Raw genomic sequence first — 21,379 nt, 5'->3', positions numbered from 1 at the left:
ACAAATCCTCCTTTATCGAGTCTAAATAGTCCTAAGGACTTCACCACAACATAGGAGTTCATTAGAAGATGAAATATTTTATGATGAAAAATATCAAAATAATTTTTATTAATTCATAATTCATGTACATATACAAAAATGAGCACAACCGTCAACAGGCTAACGATTGGCTTTGGGACACTATTCCCAACAATCTCCCACTTGGCCTAAAGCTAATCGGTGCAGTATCTAATACCCATCTTCGACTTGTAGTCATCGAACTCCTTCACCGCAATGTCTTTAGTGAATGGGTCGGTCAGGTTCTTTTTTCCATCGATCTTCTGAAGGTCGACGTCACCTTGATCCATAATTTTTCGGATGAGATGGTAGCGGCGCAGAATATGCTTCGTCCGCTGGTTGCCTTGGGTTCCTTCACCTGAGCAATGGCTCCAGAGCTGTCACAGTAGAGCAGAACTAGACCAACAAGGGAGGGTGCTACTCCGAGCTCGGTGATGAATTTTTTCAGCCACACCGCTTCTTTGGCAGCATCTGATGCAGCGACATACTTCGCCTCGCAAACTGAATCAGCCACTGTGTGTTGCTTGGAACCCTTCTAGCAGATAGCCCCACCATTAAGATAAAAATAAATTCCGACACACTTTTGCTGTCATCATGATCAGATTGAAAACTAGAGTCTGTAAACCCTATAAGTCTCAAGTCGATTCACCATAAATAAGCCATTGGTCCTTAGTATTTCTTAAATACTTCAGGATGGTTTTAACAACCTTCCAGTGATTCTCTCCTAGATCAAATTGGTATCTACTCACTACCCTAGTGAGTATGCCACATCTAGTCGTGTACATGTCATGGCGTACATGATAGATCCCACTGTCGAAGTATATGAATCCTATCCATACGCTCTCTCTCTTGAGGTGTTGTCGGACAATCCCTCTTTGAGAGAGAAATTCATGGCCTATCGTAGATAGCCTTTCTTAAATTTTTCTTGCTGAACCTCTTCAGCATAGTATCTATGTACGTAGACTGGGATAAACCAAGCAACCTTTTAGATCTATCCCTATAGATCCTCATCCCTAGGATGTAGGAAGCTTCTCTCAGATCCTTCATGGAGAACTGTGACGACAGCCAAATCTTTATTCCCTGTAATGCAGGGATATCATTTTCATTAAGAGAATGTCATCCACATATAATACAAGAAATACTACTATTGGACCATTAGCCCACTTATAAATGCAGGACTCTTCTCCGTTCTTAACGAAGTTATACGTCTTGATCGTCCTATCAAAACGTATGTTCAAACTCTGGGATGCCTGCTTAAGTCCATAAATGGACCTCTGTAGTCTGCCACCTTAGACTCATCTGTGGATGTGAATCCTTCAAGTTGTATCATATACATCTCTTCGTCCAGCTCTCCATTTAGGAAAGCTGTCTTCACATCCATCTGCCAGATTTCATAGTCAGATGGGCAGCTATCGCAAGCATAATCCTAATGGATTTGAGCATTGCCACAGGAGAAAATGTCTCATCATAGTCTATACCATAATGTTGACGATATCCCTTGGCAACCAGACGGGCTATATAGGTTTCCACCTTTCGTCTGCGCCCCTCTTCCTCTTGAAGATCCACTTACACCCTATGGGTTTTACTCCTTCGGATGGGTCAATCAATGTCCACACATCGTTGACCTTCATGGACTCCATTTCGGATTTCATGACCTCTAGCCATTTCTCAGAGTCGGGTCTCTGCATTGCATCCATGTAGGTGATCGGATCCTCATCATTTTCATCATGTTCGATAGGATCGTCGTCCCAGACCAAGAAACCATAGTATCTGTCTGGTTGACGTGGTACTCTACCAGATCATCTTAAGGGTGCTTGAACAATGGGCTCCGGATCTGATCTAATCAAATCCGATTTAGGTTCAACAACTTGCATCGAATTTTTCACCTGTCGAATTTCATCAAGTCGACCTTAGAGGCAATAGTCCCTTCACCAAGGAACTCTCTTTCCAAAAAGATTGCCTTAAGGCTGACAAATACTTTTTGCTCATCATCTAGGTAGAAGTAATACCCTTTGGTCTCTTTTGGGTATCCTATAAAATTACACTTGTCAGACCTAGGTCCAAGCTTGTCCGTAATTAAACGTTTAACATAAGTCGGACACCCCCAAACCCTAAGGTGCGAGAGTACTGGCTTACATCCTATCCATATCTCGTATGGCATTTTGGTTACAGATTTACTCAGAACCCTATTTGGAAGGTAACAAGCCAATTCGAGCGCATATCCCCAAAGGAGATCGGCAGACCAGCAAACTCTATATGGATCGAACCATGTCTAATAAGATCCGATTCCTCCTTTTAGACACACCATTATGCTGTGGTGTTCCAGAAGATGTCCACTGAGAGAGAATCCCATTCTCCCCAAGATATGTTAGAAAAATATTGGAAAAGTATTCATCTCCTCGATCAGATCGAAGAGTTTTAATACACTTTTCAATTATTTTTGTACCTCATTTCGGAATAGTTTGAACATTTCAAATGACTCGACTTATGCTTCATTAAATAGATATACCCATACCTCGATAGTTCATCTGTGAAGGTTATGAAGTAGAAATATCCACCTCTTACACTTGTGCTCATGGGTCCACATACATCAGAATGTACCAAACCCAAGAGTTCACTAGCTCGCTCACCTTTTCCAGTAAAAGGTGACTTGGTCATTTTACCAAGAAGATAGGACTCACAGGTTGGAAGTGATTCACAATCACCTACTTCAAGAATTCTTTCTTGAGCCAACCTGTTTATCCTGTTCTTATTGATATGACCTAGCCTACAGTGCCAAAGTAGACTTCTAACACATTATCTATTCTAGGGATTTATCGGAGGTTTGAACCACATTAACAGGTTGTGATAAAAAGTAAATTCCATTATAAAGTTGTCCAATAAATATTGTAACACCATTCAAAATGATATTGCAAACATTTTCTTTTATTAAAAATTGGTAACCGTTCATGGCCAAAAGGCCTACGAAAATAATATTTAATAAAAAGCTTGGACAATAGTGACATTCACTCAGAATTATATTTCGAGAATTGATTACAAAGTTCATGATTCCTAATGCTAGAACTAAATTTTGCTTCCATCTCCAACGTTCAGGAACCTCTCGCCTTTATCAAATCTCCTACTGACCTGCAGACCCTGCATCGAATTGCAAATATGATAAGGACTTTCGATATCCAATATCCAGGCAGTAGTATCACAAATGAAAAAGTTGCAAGGTATTATCATATAAGTACCTTGCTTCTTCTTTGGCCTGTTCGGGTCCAGTGAGGCAATGTATAGAGGATAGTTCCTCTTCCAGTGCCCCTGCTTCTTGCAAAAGAAGCACTCCGCCTGGCTCTGGTCGGGCTTGCGCTTCTTGGTCTGACCCTGTCAGACGTCCCAGCATGCAGCTGCACCTTCTTATTCTTTTTCTTCTTGTTCTTCTTCCCTTTCTTAAAGGGTCGACGACCAGAAGAAGACCCTCCCACAACATTCACCGACTTCTTATGGAGCTGGTGATCCTTCTCAAAGTTCTGCAGCAACCCCAACAAGCCGTGGTAGTTCATTGCAGGCTTTGTCATTCGAAAATGAGTAAGGAAGGGAGGAAGAACTTGGGCAGAGAATTAAGGATCGCATCCTTACCGAGCTGCTCGTGCAAGGAAAAACCCAGTTTACTTAGGTGCTCAATCGTTTCGATCATGTACAGTACATGATCAGTGACTGAGGCTCCATTCCTCATCCGAGCATTGAAAATAGCACAACTAGTTTTGTGCCTTTCAACGTCGTCAGGCATGCCAAAAGAGTCGTTCAACATTTGAAGCATCTCCTGTGGCTGGACGTTCTCAAACCTGCGACTAAACTCATCATTCATTGCCGCAGCATTATGCACCGGACGTTGGTGCGGTCGTTGAGCCACTTCTGGTAAGTGTCTCGGACCGTCCCTCTAGCATTCAGGACTGGCTCCTCAGGTGCAGATCCGTTACTACATAAAGGATCCGCTCATGCTCAAGGATGATTTTTAATTTTGATACCAGCTATCGAAATTAGGTCCCATGAGCTTGTCATTATCTAATAATGACCGGAGCGACAGGGTAGTGGCCATAGCTGCATAAAGAAAAATCAGACCTATATTAGTACATAAATTATTAATACTAAAGATTTGGACTTTAGTCTAAATTTCTCCCAGTATTTTTATGAATTGGTAGCCTCAACCTCCAATTCGAAGAATTACTTTAATTCTTTAGTGGGTACTAGAATCCACACAGACTACACACGAGTCCAACTTTGGTTGGTTAACCCATGTGCATCTATGGGTAGGTTCATAACTAGTTGTTTCTCTAAACAACTTCTAGTAATTAATCTTGCCCCAGAACCTAATCAGTAGGCTTTGGCCTCCACTGAAAAAATCTGGTTAGGTCCAACCATTAACATGATTTGATTTGGTGAATCGGACAATAAATGATCAAGCCCGACTTTGGTCGGCCAACCTAACCACCATCAGAAAGACTCAAACCAAATTTTCATACTATGAATGATAATTTCATTAGTCAATAAGCACCAGGCCTTTGGGCCTCCAATGATTATTAAACTAATGGACTCATTATCACTCACTTAATGGAAGGCTATGATTTAGTTATCAATATAACTTAATCATTTTTAAGACCTAATAATTTTTGAGGATTTTATTAAAGAATCGAAGAGAAGAAAATATCTAGCCAATTTCAATCCTCCCACTGACTTCACCAAGTCAGATTAAAAAGATTTACTTAAAGCTGGCATTAGGAGCACCTAAATCAGTCAAACTGATTTACCTAATGACATGGGTGAGCCCTAATCACCAAGTGATCTAATCAAAACCTAATTCACCAGGTTGGCCAGGTAAGTGAGATCAGTGGTGGGGATAAGCCATTAACTCGTCAGAGATCGAATCACTGCGAGTAGCTCCCGCTTAAAAATACTGGTCAAACTGCCAAACTTACCTTAGACACCAATCGGTTCATTAGTTTTAATTTGATCAACTTAGTAAATAGGGTTCCACCGCGTAGCCATGAATTAAGTCCATCTTGGTCTAGTTAAAGACATGGACCAATTCAACTACAACTATTGGAGTTGAGTCTAGAGTATCCTTGACCTAATCTAATTCAACTTTTGATTAGATTTGACCAATTACTCTAATTTAGTCCATTTCTTTAAGCTAACCTTAGGTCTAACCTAATTATGGATCTAATCCATCTAACCCATTGACCACAAATTTATGCAATTGTCTTATGTCTTAATTACAATTCTAGACCTACTAGACAACACTTAATTTTTTTAATTAAGTATTTGGCTGATGGGTCAGGGTTTGGTATTTTAAAAATAATTTTTAAATTTGAAAGGTTTTATTTTCTGTTCAACAAATATGTTGACTTATTACACAAATATATCAGCATATTTCATAAATAGCAATCTATTGCTAATTACATAACAGAAAATAACTCAATCAAAATAAATCATGAATATTCCTTTCGCTACTTCATCTGCATGAGATATAATCATATCGGCACCCCTACCGCTATAGAGACCCCATCGAATGGGAAGAGAGGGCCTTTAAACCCTACTTTTCTCCTATGATCGGATGGCCATGGCAACCAACCCAATTCGATTACTTATTACTTGGATCAAGTATATCTAAATATACCAATTTTAAAATTTAAATTTTAAATTTTAAATTTTAATTTTGAATTTCAAATTTCAAGCAAATTTTAAATTTAAATTTTGAATTTTAAATTTTGAATTTTAAATTTTGAATTTCAAATTTGAAATTTCAAACAAATTTTAAATTTTAAATTTTAAATTTTTAATTTTAAATTTTAAATTTTAAATTTAAAATTTAAATTTAAATTTTAATTTTAATTTTAAACTTTTAGATTACAACTTAATCTACGCATGCAAATATATATATTATATCTAAGAACCCGCTCTGATACCATTTGTGGAGAAAATTCAGTACAGTGGTAAAATGTAATTTTAAAACTTTTTTAAAATTACTATTTTACAGTAAAAATATTAATTAATCTAATTAATTAATAAAAATTTATCCTACACTAGGATCTAAATATGATATATAGCATGCATGCATTTAAATTTGAAGTTCGAATTTGAACATTAAACACTTTACTGTAATATGTTTAGAACACAATACCTTTGTGCAGGTAGTAGATCGCCACAATCTGATCACCGTCGGAAGAGTCTGATCATCACGATGCAGCCACACAATATGTCTGACCTCTGCGGATCATCCACACGAAGCTCCCGTCTGATCGACTCTCACGAGTACTAGCTCGTTGTAGAGCCCTTTCGACGGCCGATGCTGATCGAACTCCTTCGATCGATATCTATCGATTCTTTGGATACTTCGGATCGTCAGCAGACGTGTTTGAGAGGATGTTGAAGATCTTCCTAAAATTTGGTGGGCTCACGACACTCGTAGCTCACCTTCTCACTTCCCGAACTCTAGGTTGAAACCCTGAAGAACTCACTGAAACCCTGCACACACTTTTTCTTTCTTTTCTTTCTTTTTCTCTCGGAAGGATATAGACCTTCACCTTGCACACAAGGATTCCTCACGCCTAGATTTTCTCTCCAAAAAATTTCTTGCACACGCCCCACTCTTCTCCTCCTTTTAAAACATGTCAAACATCTTATCCACGTGAGAGGATAAAGATGAGTAATTACACATTTGAATTCAAATTAAATTTTGAATTCAAATGGAAATCAATTTATCCCTATCCACTAAGGGCGTGAGAAGAGGAGGGTGTGGCTTAATTTGTGCGTGAGTGATTTTATGAGAAATATTTTCTCGTGTAATAAATGGGACGCTAAAAGAGGATAAGGTCAAGGCGCTAAGATTGGTTGCTCATTCAAATTCAAACTTTATTTTGAATTTGAATGGCCAACCAATCATCCTTATCCACTCATTTGACGTATTAAAGTAGGGTGTGAGAAAAAATTCATGAGAATTTCCTTCTCATGAATTCAAATGGGCGCAGTGGAAGTGAGGTGGCGCAGGGAGAATGGGTCAAGGTGGTTTCATTATTTAAACCAACCTAATTGAACCAAATAAGTTAGGCCTAATTAAAATAATTTAAATCCAACTTAATTAAGCTTAATTAGGCTCAATAAAATCTTAATCAAATCAGAAATTGATTAAGCCCAACCCCTGATCAAATCAGGGACCAAACCATCTCGACGATTAGGTCAACTCTTAACCTAATCGGGTCAAACCCAACTAATCCAATTCAATTGGACTTGATCCACAAATAATTACTCAATCAAATTGAGTTAATTAGCGATCAAATCACTAATTGAACCTCTCATAAATATTGAGTCCAAATTCGATGGGTAATCGGGCATCAAATTCATTGATATGTAACCCTGATCGAAGAGTCCCAAACCAGTGGGACTCTTGACCCCGGTACCCAAAATATGTGGGACTCATGATCAGAGAATCCTGATTCTCGATCACAGAGTTTTAGACATGTAGGACTCATAGTCCATGAGCATTAGGACTCTTCATCAGTCATCAGATCAGATAGGAACCTCTAATGTGTGTGACCCCGCAGGTTTGAACCTAAGCCGGTAGTACAGGAATCAATTTCTGTACTAATCGAAGTGACCATCTAGCAATGGTACCCAACGATCGGATAGGTCAAATAATCATAATCGCAACACTCAGAACCTACGTGAATATGGTTACTGTATAATTCATCCTTTTGACCTCTGTGTTTAGGACGACTCAGGGTTAAACTGTCAAACCCTGATTAGATCATCCGAATCGTGCTCAACTCAAACAGTCCTGTGACTCCTCACAAAAACTAGTCTGGCCAAGATTTTACTAAATTAAAACACGACTGTACACAGCTCCTAAACTGAAGTGGTCAATCCCATCTTGACACACGCACCGACAAGTCAAGTACTTGACTACACCCAGCAACCTTCCATCATTGAATTAGAAATTCAGGTAGTCCAGTGCCTAAGTGCAGTGAGTTGCTTGCAAATTACCGTGGCGGTCTCAGGTCGGAGGGATATTTATATTCATATTCCATCGGAGCAAATCTTGATAGCAGAAATAGCTCCGGAGTCGGTCACGTTCAGTGTAGATGTACCCTTACATCTCACCTGTATGCCATACCAGTGTCTCCACATTCATTGATTAAGAGGACAATCAACCTATATGGCACACAATGACCTATGCTTGATAAACGTTGTCATCCTTGGTAACAACGTATCATTTGGTTGCGAACAGATTTAAGGACTAAACGATAAATCCTCCTTTGTCGAGTCTAAATAGTCCTAAGGACTTCACCACAATATAGGAGTTCATTAGAAGATAAAATATTTTATGATAAAAATACTAAAATAATTTTTATTAATTCATAATTCATGGAGATATAAAAAATGAGTACAACCGTCAACAGGCTGACGATTGGCTTTGGGATACTATTCCCAACAAGTCGATGCAGAGGAGGGCATCGATTGCCCCTTGGATCATCATGAGAGCCTTGTAGCTCTCCAGATAGTCAACTAGGTCAGTGGAGCCGTCGTAAGGCTCCACATGAGGCATCTTAAACTGACTAGGGATCGATTCGTCGAGGATAAATTGGGAGAGAGGTTGGGTGGTCCGAAAGTCGACGTCGTTCGACGACTTCTGTCCATCCGTCTGGAGCTGGGCAAGCCGACGGTCGATTTCTTCAAACTTGCGCTCGTAGTCGTTTAACCGTCGGTGTTGAGAAACTCCAGGAGTCGATCCTCCCGATGAGTTTGAGAGTGAGGCGGATGGCGTCTGCGGCCGCTTCTCCCTTCTCGCTCGCTCCAGCTGGGAAGGGGAGGGATGTCGAGACTGACGGGCGTCAAGCCGTAGCCGCCTCCCCCCTTCTCGGTGGGAGTGGTGAGACGACTGCTCTTGAGGAGGAGATGGAAGTGGACGCGGGCGTCGGTGGCTGCTTTTGGACGGCATGGGATGCGCCATCGATTGTTCTGCTGGCGGTCGCGGCAACTGAGTCGGTTGCTGCTAGAGATTTTTGACTGCATCCGTCAGAACGGTCATTTGCCACACGATCGTCACGATCTGTGCCTTCGTGGTCACCACCAGGTGCGGAGAGCTGGCCGCATGGAGGTGAAGAGGCTTTTTCCGACGGGAAGAGTACCTCGCCGACTCGGTAGCTCTCGATCACTGAGCTCTGATTTTCGTCATCTCGAGAGGTCTCTGAAGCTCTAGGGAGCTTGCTATCTTACCTCTGTCGAGCGTACCCCTACCTGGCGCGCCAAACCTGTTGTGGCCAATCCCCTCGTCGCCTGATCGTCCGGGAACGAGCACCTGCAAGAGAAGTCCACACTGATCGGAGATGCCTCCGGCGGGGACCCTCCGACGGTCAAGTCAGAGAGGAGACTAGGCAACAGTAGAAAAGAATCAGGAGCTCAGCGGGAGAGAGCTAGAGAGAGAGAGCTTAAGAGCTTAGAAAAAACCTCCCTTCAACACTGTTGCCTTCCCCGTTTTATAGCAGGGCGCGGCGTGGTCCTGCCATTAATGGCACAGACAACTGGGGAGTTGTCAAATCGCCGGAGGCTGTCAGAGTCACCGCGGACTGACAAGTCGTCGTGGGCTGTCAAATCACTGGGGCTGACGTATGTCCTTGGCAGGACGATGTCCCCAGGGCGGCCATGCCGCATGTCCTTGTCAGGACAGCAGCCCATAGCGGTCGTACGACGTTTTGGGGGAGCCGACTGACCATACGTCTGTATTTAGCCGTGGGACGTCGAATGAAGACCCGGAGACACCGTCGGCTGGTTTGGCGCATTGCGGGAGTCGGACGTCAGCTGCCACCCCCGCTCGACAGTGAGTCGGTAATCTGGGTTCCACCACGCTAGTCGGGAATGGAACGGGTCTGTCTGGTCGAGACTCCTTCAGTCGGATAATGTCGGCAGCTACTGTCGGCAGTCGTCGGTCGGTGCGATCGGTAGAGTCGGACATCGTTTGGAGTCGTCCGTTGGTCGTCGGTCGAAGTCGGTCGGAGTCATCTGTCGGGATCGTTCGTCGGAGTCGTCCGTCGGTCGTCGGTCAGATCGGTCCGACGATAATCGGCATATGGAGGTCAGTCGGTATATCTCAATATTTTTCATTATAATCTGTGTATGGGGTCGTAGTTTTAGACTGTGATGCCAAGAAAACTTCTACTCCGCTGCAAGTAAAGCTTCGATACGTGATAGAATTTCCTAGATTTTGAGAATTAAGAATGCTAGACCAACAACCAGCCTCACAAGCAACACTAAAAGAAATCAGTTCCAACTTTCCAATGTTGTTGCTTATTGCAAGACCACCAACCAAGCATGTGACGCTGAAGACAATTATTTACGAGGGCTGACGACAATTTTGCGTCTTTGCCAACTTATGGCATAAACTCAAAATCAGCATCCTTTCAACTCCCAAAATACATCAAGTATGATAGGTAGCCCATCTCTACTACAGTTCAACAGAAAATTCTTTTGACCAGAACAACCCCCTTTCTCTCAAAATAAAATAAAATAAAATAAAATAAATAATGATAAATTACTTATATATTATGCATCGGATTATTGTATAAGACAAAATGCACGTGTCCCATTTTGTCACAAATTCCACAAAATCATAAAACATTGTGCAATATCAATGAGTCGGATCACGACCCCTCTCACTTATACCGCATTGAATTGGATGAGAAAAAAAGGCGCGGCCGTGTCCTTTTGCTTCTACTGTTGTCTCGGCGACCGGCAGTCCCAGGCTCCCAGAGGAAAAGCTCCATTCGGACTCTCGCGGCCTCCAATCCCACCTCGAGGTACGATTTTCTTCTATCTCTAAAACGTCCCCTCCTCGAGTTCCGATAGCTTTTCCCAAGAATTCCTCAGTTTCTGCTGTTAATCCTCCTTTCTTACGGGTATCTTTGTGCATCGGTCGCTGTCCATTTTTATTTTTTCTACAAGGGAAAAGAAAGATCCTTTTGGGATGAAGCTTAAATAATTAAGCTTATGTAATTGACTTTCCCCTATCTTTGTGTTGTCTTTGTTTTTTTGGTAGAAATCTTTGTGTTGTCATTGGTGGGGATGTGGTGAAGAAATTGCTCACTTCTTTAATTTTAATCTGCTGTTGCATATTCTGGATTTTGCAAATTGAATCATTATTTCTACATGCTAGAAATGGCTAAGATTCTGGCTTTCTTTTTGTAAAAAAAAAAAATTGGCATCTCATGCATCTATAGCCTACGTCTGAGTCCTTCATATTTTGGGCGTGTTAGCTCATGCAAATGCTGATAACTGATAACCATGTGCGTTTCATATTGATGCACTGATGGTAGGTAATTTCTCGTTTGGACCAAAGTCCCATTCATATGTTGTTGTGGAGGATGGGGAGTGTTGTATGATTGAGTAAATTTTAGCTAGTGATAAATGCTGAAACGACAGGCATGGTTGATGCTTTGGAGTTTGGGATTCAGCCTTTTGAAGACTAAGGTCGGGCAAATGATTTTGTAGATTAGGAAGGCCTCAAGATTGTGTTTGTCTATATGGTAGAAGGAAGATATTGCAGAGGTGGAGGGGTTGGATTGACAGTTCTATCAGAACAATTCTAGAGAGTTAGTTGTGTGACAAGATTATACAAAAAGAAACTTGTCTTGTCAAATTTTTTGACATGGACAAGATGCACTTGAGTGTAGAAGTCTGCCTTTTAATGGATAATGTTGATGGAAGTGCTATCCTGAAGCCGGGACTGGCTTTCTAAGTTAGAAACACTGGGCCTTGAAATTTGGGTTCTAGTTTGAAACTTGAGTAAGGAGCTTGATGTGAGATCAATATATGTGGTTGTCTTGGTCCAAGAAAAGTGACTCGGCTTCTCCTCATCCCTCTTTGATGACTTCGGAGATGGAGCTAAGCCTGTCAGGGCAACAAGAATTGGTGGCTATGTAGTCCTATTGTAGAAAAAACGTTCCTTAAGAGAAAATAAACGATGTGGACCACCTTCTATCCATGCTTGCATTGCTCTCTTCAGATATAATTGTGGACTCCACATTGTGGAGGTGGAGTATTATCATTGCTTTCTTCTCATTAAGGAGCACCATCTTGTTTGTAGAACTTCATTTGAACTCCTATTGTGCCACATGTTTTAAGTCTTTCCTTTAGGAGCAATGTATGGGGTGATCCTTAAAAGATAGAATCTTGACAAGAGTTGGCTTCAAAGTTCATAGAAAGTGGAGGAACCAATGGGATGTGGTGGTTGCAATTGAGATTTGGTTGTTTCTACCCTATGCTTTTACTTTGTGAGTTGGATTTGTGACTCACATGGTTATCTGCTCCACTAGTGAGTGAATTGGATCTTTTATAATGTCTGAGGAGACTGGAAATATCTTTGAACAACTTTCAGATGCTGTGGCTCTCTATTGAGACTTTTTAACTGTCTTTGGTTTGAGAAGATCTTCATTCCTTTCGAAGAGTTGTTTGTTGATTATTTTATTGCTTTTCATTTTTATGGTAGTAATTGTGTGATCAATCATAATGATGCTGGGATTTTCATAAACTTGCAGGATCAATCCTTCTTGAGGTAGAAAAAAACAGAGAAGCGGATATCCAAAAGAAATTTATGGTGTTCCATACATACCACTGAAGATAATTCAACAGATTCACATATTGAGGTTTCTGGATCTGTGTTAAACTTGGGTTTTAATATCTGCCTAACTACCAAGAGATGCTTAGGATTTGTAGATTCTGTGGTTCTCCAAATTTTAAATTAGAGGGAATGTGTCTAAAAAGAGCTTTTAATCCAATTTTCATGCTCCTCAGAATTTATTGTTTTAGAATGTTTGCTGAATCAATTATAACTTAAAAGAGCATGGAAAGATACTAGTATGTGATTTTTGAGCATCTTTTGCAAGTCTTTAATTGTTTAGGTAACTACTGCTGCTGCACATTGTATCCAGTTTTAATTTGTAGTCTTAAATTACTTATACGGTTTTGTTGTACTTCTTGCAACCAACTTAGACTGGTGCTACTAGAAATTTTTTCATCTGATAATTTAAGGTGTTTCTGTTATTTTTAATGTTTTATCATGATTATTCATTTGTTGGCTCTCTTGGTCTATAAATGATTTCTTTAATCTTTATGAGATGATGATGTTCTCCTCCAAAATTCATTCAAATTGCGAGGAAGCTATGTGTTGTTTGAATCAGTTCCATTTTGTTTGAATCATGGGCACAGCCTAATTTTGCATCAACTATTCAAAACTTTTATCTTATGTTGCTCTTTCTTATTACTTGAGTGATTTTGTTATACTGCCTTTTGCTATAGGAAGATCTAGTATTAGCTAACACTTGCTTCAAAAAGGACTCAATAACTTTAAAAAATGGGCATAATACTAGTCAAATATATTATTTTCTTACTAGAAGATGGATCTAGTTTTGTGTAAAGATTGTAAAGTTATACTAGGTGAGAGTTTATCCACCCAACAAAGGTTGGTGGTTTTGGATGTACATATTAGGAAATGGAAGAGGACTAAATAAAATAGGAATCCAAGTACTAGATGGTGGAATTTGTGAGGAGAGAAATAAATGATTTTTAATACTAGAATGTTGAAGGAAGGAAAATGTGGTCGAGATGAGGAAATCGATGTCATGTGACAAGATATGGCTAACAATAATAAGAAAGTGGCTATAGAGGTATTAGGAGAATGAAAGGAAAAAAGGGCTATCTGGTAAAAAACACTTAATAGTCGAGCAAGAAAGTTTAGTTGGTAGTTAAAGCTAAAAGAGAGTGCTATAGAAGACTAGAATATAGAAGCTATAAAATGGTTAAGAAGGAAGTTTAAAAAATGGGCAAGAGAGGTTAGATTCAAAATATACGAAAAGTCACATCGCAAGATAGAAATTAACGATGCGGAGAATGATATCTATAAGATCACAAGACTAAAATACTTGACTTAGGTTAAATAAATCGAAAATAAATATCAAAAAGCTTTTGTTAAGGAAGATGACACTAGAGAATGATGGAGGAGTTATTTTGATAAGCTATTTAATGAAAGTTATGTACATGATTGTGATGTACTATTAGTTCTATTAAGGATAGAAATGTTAAGTATACGTATAGATTAGAGTAACTAAAGTAATGGAGGCTATGAAAAAGATGAAAAAAGAAAAAACGATTGCACTTGATGGAATATCCATTGAGGTTTGGAAGCATGATCTGTTGTACTGTCTAATTTTGTTCGGTATGGGGCATATCGTACCGTAACAGTACCAATACAATTATGCTGTCTTATACCATACCAATATTCGGTATGCTGTCTCATACCTACTGACACTCAGTACACCATCTCATATCATACCGAACCACATATTGAACTGTAATAGGATGGTACCGGTACGGTATTCGATGTCGAAACACTAATCTTGTTTGGAATTATTTAAATGATATAGGAGTAACTTGGTTGACTAATTTGTTTAATAAGATTTGAAATGCCAAGAAGATGGAGGAATATCGTTATAGTGCTGATTTATTAGAATAAAAGTGATATTCAAAACTATTGTAATTACGTGGTATTAAAGTTATGAACTATATTATGAAATTTTGAAAGAGGATGATTAAGCATAGAATGAGGTGTGGCACAAAAAAAATTAGAGAATCAATTTACTTTTATACTACAAAGGTCGAATAAGAAAATTAATTTTCTCTTTCATAGGTTAATGGTAAGATATAGAGAAAAGAGACAAGATTTTCGTATGTTTTTTATTGATTTAGAAACAATATATGTTGTAGAGGTTATCCCCCACCCGACCGACATCTTCCCTATAGATCACAATCAAGCATTCGTTGATGAGGGGGCCCTGAAAATCAAAGGAAGATCCAAAGAATCAAAGCAAAGTGACCCTACACCATCGGCCTTGATTTTTGCTCAACCTCCTAACCTGGCATCTATTGACCCCGAGGATAGGATCCTCCTAACTTCGAAGAGCATAGATCGATAGACCTGCACGAGCGCCAATCCGAGGGAGGACCTCAGCTCAGCACTAAACTCGGAACACTAGACCATTTTTCTACATGGGAGATCCTTGGAATCTCCTAGCAGAATGTGGGCACGATGCACATCTGATACCCCGACTGAAAACCCTGATCCCTAGACTAGCGAGCAGGTTCCTCACCCTATTTCTTTAGGTCATGGTCTTGCAGATCATGGCCTACCCGCCTAAGGGATTAGGGGCCAAATGGCCTACTAGATTCCAGTGTGATAGCTAATCACATCATCTCTATGTAAAGAGATAACAAAGGGATCCCCAGGTAAGCTGAATCGGAGAGAACTCTTCTTTGCTCTTGTTCTCCCATCATCTTTCCTCTACTATTCTCAAGCTTTACCGACTTAAGCATCGGAGGGTCTCCTATTGAAAAAATCTTGATGAGTGTAGACTTCTCTTGCAAGTTTTTTTTTGGTATCTCAGCTTCTAATCAGCATCCAACCTCAGCCACATCAGCATTGAACCAAAGTCTTACAGCAACAGTATATAACATAGTTCTTAGAGAAGTTTGTTAGAAAAGAAAGAAATTTTCATTAGATATATTAATCTAATTAAAAACATGTACATTGGAGAGGTTATTACTTATTAATATGAAGACTACTAGTGATAATGCTAGTGAGTTTCCAACCATAATAGATTTACATCAAGGATTTGCTCTAAATCTTTTACCTTTTTGCTTTAGTTATGGATGAGATTTCTAGGCCTATTCAAGATGATATTCTTTGATACATGCTATTTGTGGATCAAGTACTCTTTTGGATAAAATGAAGATTGGAGTTAATTATAAGTTAGAATTATGGAGGATTGCATCAGAACCTAAGAGTTTTTAGATTAAGTAGAACTAAGATAAAATACATGAAATATAATTTTAGTAAAATTAGAAATGAAGATGAAGATGGGGTGAAAATTGAGAATCATGAAGTTTCCAAGAGTGATCATTTTCAGTATTTAAGATCAATTATTGATAAGGGACAGATTGAAGAGAATGCTATCCATAGGATTAAAATAGGTTGGATGAAAGGAGGCTGTATAATTGGGATATTATGTGATCGTACTTGCAAAGTTGAATGAAAAATTTTTTAGAACAACTTTTTGACTAGCTATGCTTGACAATATAGAATATTGTGTTGTTAGAAAACAATATGCGCACAAGATGAATATGACAATGAGAATGTTGAGATGGATGCGTGCTAACATAAGAAATGATAGAATAATAAATGAAGTCATTCATATAAAGGTAGATGTAGCATCAACTGAGGACAAATTGAGAGATGAATGGCTTACATGGTTTGGCCAAGGGATCTACCAGTACAAAAGAGTGATTTGATACAAGTAAAAAGAAAGAGGGATAGATGTACACTAAAAATCATATAGGATGAAGTAGTAAGGAAGGACTTGACATCACTACATCTTTTAGAAAGCATGGTCTCAAACACAGCAGAATGGAGGAAAAAAATTCATGTAGGCGATCCCAATTTGTTTGAGGTTAAAGCTAAGTTGTAGTGCCTTTTGTAATAGTATTAGTTGCTTTTCAGTTTAAATTGGTAACATGTGATATTGATGCCCTAGACATTAGTATTACAATAGAAATTAAACAAAGAGAGCTAGACGTATCTCTTGGCTTCATATGCTTGATGAAATGAGTTTGGTGGTCTTTTCAAGCTTAAAACACCACTAAAACCTTGTGCCGATGAAGTTGCATACCTTTCCAAAGTAAAATGTGGGATCTTTTCTATGGAAACACAATATCATTCTAGGGTAATCTGGGGTTTTATGTTGGGGTTGTGAAGCATAAATTAAAATCAGTATCATCCATAAGCCTTGGAACATGGAGATAAGAAGATTGCGCTCTATGTAATTGAACTTGATGATGTAAAAGTTACCCAAAGCAACAATGTGTTTATCTTAGGGGATTCCTGTCTCAAGACTGATATCAGTGACTACGGAACAAATTACAATGGGCTTCCCAAACAGCCTGCACCTAATGGTATGTTGGGATATGAGAAGGTTGGAAGGGTAGAAAATTGTAGATTACTTAGATGCAGAATAGCAATCAAAGTCCCAACTCACAATCAAATCAGAATTGATTGTTCTGCTTTAAAACATGAGTTTATGATTTTTCCAAACTAAAGTTGAGTTCAGCCCGAGTCATCTTGTCCGATTACATATGTAGTGCATTTTAAGTAGTCTTAACAGCAAGGCAGTGGTTGGGATTGTTATTTGCATTTATCGAACATCAAACTTCATTTGAAGTGTTCAAAACTTTGTATGGTGTTGAGTTAAAGCTTCCCTAGAGAGTGTTGAGGACTTTCTTGAACCTTTATATCTTGATCTTCCATTCTTCTTATGATTTTCTAACTATGATATATATTCCATAATGATAAGATCATTCAATAGGCATTTAAAAGAGTATCCCTGAAGAATTTGTAGGAAAAGGGTTTGTTTCATCTAGCTGCTTGCCATAAGTGTTTGTCTGTCACATTATCTAGCTGTCTGCATATGTCAGTGACAATTGCAGGCATCTTATCTTTCGTATTAAGAGTCAAGGGAGGCTGCTTCGAACTTTGAAGATCTGCCTCCACAATATTGGTAGCTTTAAGTTCTTTCATAAAGCAACCTCTAGTTCATTTGAGCATTGTTGTCATGATATGTCTGCCTAAATGCACATAAGTCATGCTTTTCTATATTATATTCTAGTTGGCTATGAATAGGAAATAAGCCCGTATCTTCATTGAAGTCTTGACCAAAAAGGTGGGCAGTCTCTTAGTTGTCATGACCCTGCATGTGGAGAAGAGTTTCCCATGCAAGTATCTCATATCTTAAGTAATTTCTTATTTAGATGGAATTAAATGATTTTCTCTTGATATTATGTCACTTACTTGCCTCATTCCCCTTAGTTTCTCTATTTTGGCTACTTAGTTAGAGCTAAACCATCCAGGAGGTTGAACCACATGTTTTGGATTGGCTATGTTTCTCTAAACCATAAGTTGAGCTTAGTCATAATGTCTTAATGAAAATGTAGGATAAATGATCATATGTGAAGTTGTTCTTGTTAGAGTTTGCCTAGCCATCCCAAATTACAGTTTGGGGCATATCAAGCTGCACATGCTAGCAACTGATATGGTTTGACCACCTGATTCAGTCCCAGATCAAAACTGGCTTGAGGTGGGTGGAACTATTTGGCTCCACTTGGTTTCAAGCAGTCTCGAGTTGTTTCGGAATTAAAACAGGTTCATGGCTTTATAACCCTCCTCTTCCCTCTCTCCTGGTCCTCCTCTCCTCTCGCACGATTCTCTTTACTAGAATTAGGTTTCATGACTGATGATGACAACAATGATAATGACAGCAATGACGATGACAATGACCATTGCAGTTACAACAACCATGGTTGGAGGTATACCTACCCCTCCCTCCCTCTCTCTCCTCCCTTTCCCCCCTTTCCCTCTCTATCCCGCTAACTTTGGTACACTCGTGTAGGTACAATATGTAACTGTGCCATATCAAACAATTAGCCAGTCTGTATGACCCCACGTATTGGTTCGATGAATCTTGATTGTTATAAATAATGTCTTCATTAGTTATCTTCTAAAAGTACAACCTTTTGAGTTGACATAAAATTACAATCAGAACACTACATACGAGGTTGCTTACATGGACAAAACTCAATTAATTGAAATATGGTGGACTTATGGTTCTTTAGGGTGGGAGGGTCCTGTATAATACCCACTATGCATGCCTTGTCATATACATTCTATATACACAAGTAATTGATTATATGCATTGTTCTTTAAGCTCAAGGAGAAGGTTCATTATCAGGTACATATGCTGACATTTGATCGCTCTTTTTCTGGTAGCCTGTGCCATGCTCAAAGAGTGTTAATTTTGCTTCAACTCAGGACAACAATGGAAGCAACTGGATCCACTTCCTTATCAAAGAACAAAGTGGCTGAACTTACTAACTTGGCTTTGGAAACATACAAAAAGAAGCCTCTTTCTTACTGGCTTTTATTGATTCTTAGCAGTAGTGCAATGCTTGTGGCATTTCCTGCTTCAAGCCTCCTGTCCCGTCTCTATTATGCCAATGGTGGCAAGAGCAAATGGATAATTTCCTGGGCAGCAGTTGCAGGATGGCCCCTAACTGCCCTCTTCTTAATTCCTATGTATATCTGTGGTAAAATATCGCCAACTCCACTTTCCCTTAAGCTCTCTGTTTGGTACATTGTGCTTGGATTCCTTAGTGCTGTTGACAACCTTATGTATGCATGGGCTTATGCATATCTTCCAGCATCAACTGCTTCTCTCCTTGCATCATCTTCTCTTGTATTTTCCGCTTTGTTTGGATATTTTATTGTGAAGAATAAATTGAACCTCTATTCCATAAATGCAATTGTTATTATCGCTGCTGGTACGGTCATCATAGCCCTGGATTCAAAATCAGACAGATATGAAGGAATAAGCGACACACAATACACCTTGGGGTTCATTTGGGATATTGTAGGGTCAGCTCTCCATGGTCTGATCTTTGCACTCTCAGAGCTGGTTTTTGTGAAGATTTTAGGGAGGAGATCCTTTCATGTTGTGCTAGAGCAGCAGGTCATGGTTTCATTTGCTGGATTTGTTTTCACCACAATAGGACTCATTGTGAATAACGACTTCCAAGGGATGCGGTCAGAAGCGAGAAGCTTCAAGCACGGGGAAGTATCATATGCCATGGTGCTTACTTGGGCAGCCATTACATTTCAATGGGAGTTTTAGGGGGCACAGCTGTTTTATTTCTGGCTTCGACTGTGTTGGCTGGTGTTCTCAATGCAGTAAGGGTACCACTTACCAGCATTGCAGCAGTTATTCTGTTCCATGATCCTATGAGCGGTTTTAAGATTCTATCCTTGATCATCACCGTTTGGGGATTTGGTTCCTATATTGTGGGACACTCATCATCGAGCCAAGCCACCTAGCATAGCATCGGTTTCTATGCTCTCCAACAATCTCTTTAGTGTTGGACATTCTCTTCTTTCAGAGAAACAACTGGAGTGACATTTGCAATTTCTTGTGTGCTTTAGACAGTTCCATTGGTGTCAAGAGCACTACGTAGATGAATGTTTGAGGCTTCGTGGACAAATTAAACGGCTGCTTTTGCTGATGTGGGAACAGAGTACATAAGGAGTACATGGCTCAGACTGGTAGAAAGCTCCTGGCTCTAATTGAGCAGAAAGCAAATATTTCGATTTGGCAATTTCCTCATAGTTTGAACGTTTGGAGCATCATGTTTTTCTATTGGGTTATTATTCTGTTCATAATAGGGTTGGTTTCTATAGTGTACTAGATTATTCAACTTGTGGATTAGACGAGCAAGCAAGTTAAAAATCTGCTTTTCTTTTTTATTTTTATTTTTAGCAAGGAAAAATCTGCTTCTCTTTGTGTACCGTCCTTGGTTGGATATGTGATGCCAATTATATTTTTTTCCTGTGAATTAGTTAAGTTCCTCCTATCCAAGATTACGTGGTATAATTATGTGAAAAATACTTGCTTCTCTTTTCTTGAAAAACTAAAATAAAATCAAATGAACATAGAGATGCTTCCGAGTATTTTAGTGCAGGCTGCGTTCACCATCGAAATCACCCTAAGAAACAAAATCCATCCCAAACACAATGTGCATGATTGTATATTTAGATGCCTCAAATTAATCCACTATGATAAACTCTAAGATAGATTTAAGTCTAGCTTCAGCTTAATTCATATATGAATGCATTGCAGTGTTTGAAAAGTTCTGGCAATAAACTATTCTCAAGCTTTTGGTAGCCACCATAGATAGAACTTGCAGGAAACCAGGGCCATCGTATGCCGATGCTTCAAACTCTCGAGAGGCTGGAGAATTTTTAGATAATTGAGATAGCCAGGTGTCCCGGCCATAATATACAACTGTGATTCCAAAATATTGACCAATATAGTAAAACATGAGGCCATGATTTAACTTAATGATTTTAGTATCTAGAGCTTTCAAAGCCAATAATAGGCTAGTAAAATATGGGAACAAAATCTAAAAGATCTTGGTTAAAAATGTTAATACTCTACTAGCTAATATCTTAGAAATTATCAACCAAAAAGCAATTGCCAGGATCTGGACAACTTACTGCACCAATTGAGATTATGTGTTCACCTATAGTTTGTTAACCACAAGCTAGTCCATGCTGAAACCCATGTTCTTAATCAAACTCTAGGATTTAGCGGTCTATTTCAATGAAAATAAAAAGAGCATTAGAAGTCCAACTTCCTCT

The 21,379-nt window shown here is 39.2% G+C and overlaps 1 protein-coding gene across 1 annotated transcript; it reads left to right on the top strand.

The window, feature by feature from the left end:
• The first annotated feature begins 10,739 nt into the window (after positions 1-10,739).
• Positions 10,740-21,016, top strand: LOC105034693 (probable purine permease 5). The gene is given in 3 exon segments (XM_019847070.2): positions 10,740-10,889; positions 19,001-19,845; positions 19,848-21,016. Coding segments are annotated over 2 exon segments (1,050 nt in total). The 5' UTR covers positions 10,740-10,889; positions 19,001-19,007; the 3' UTR covers positions 20,060-21,016.
• The last annotated feature ends 363 nt before the right edge of the window (positions 21,017-21,379 follow it).

This window comes from Elaeis guineensis, chromosome 1 (genome assembly GCF_000442705.2).
Source record: "Elaeis guineensis isolate ETL-2024a chromosome 1, EG11, whole genome shotgun sequence".
Lineage (NCBI taxonomy): Eukaryota > Viridiplantae > Streptophyta > Magnoliopsida > Arecales > Arecaceae > Elaeis > Elaeis guineensis.
Note: the sequence above shows the minus strand (reverse complement) of the source record. Positions and strands in the feature narration are given on the sequence as shown.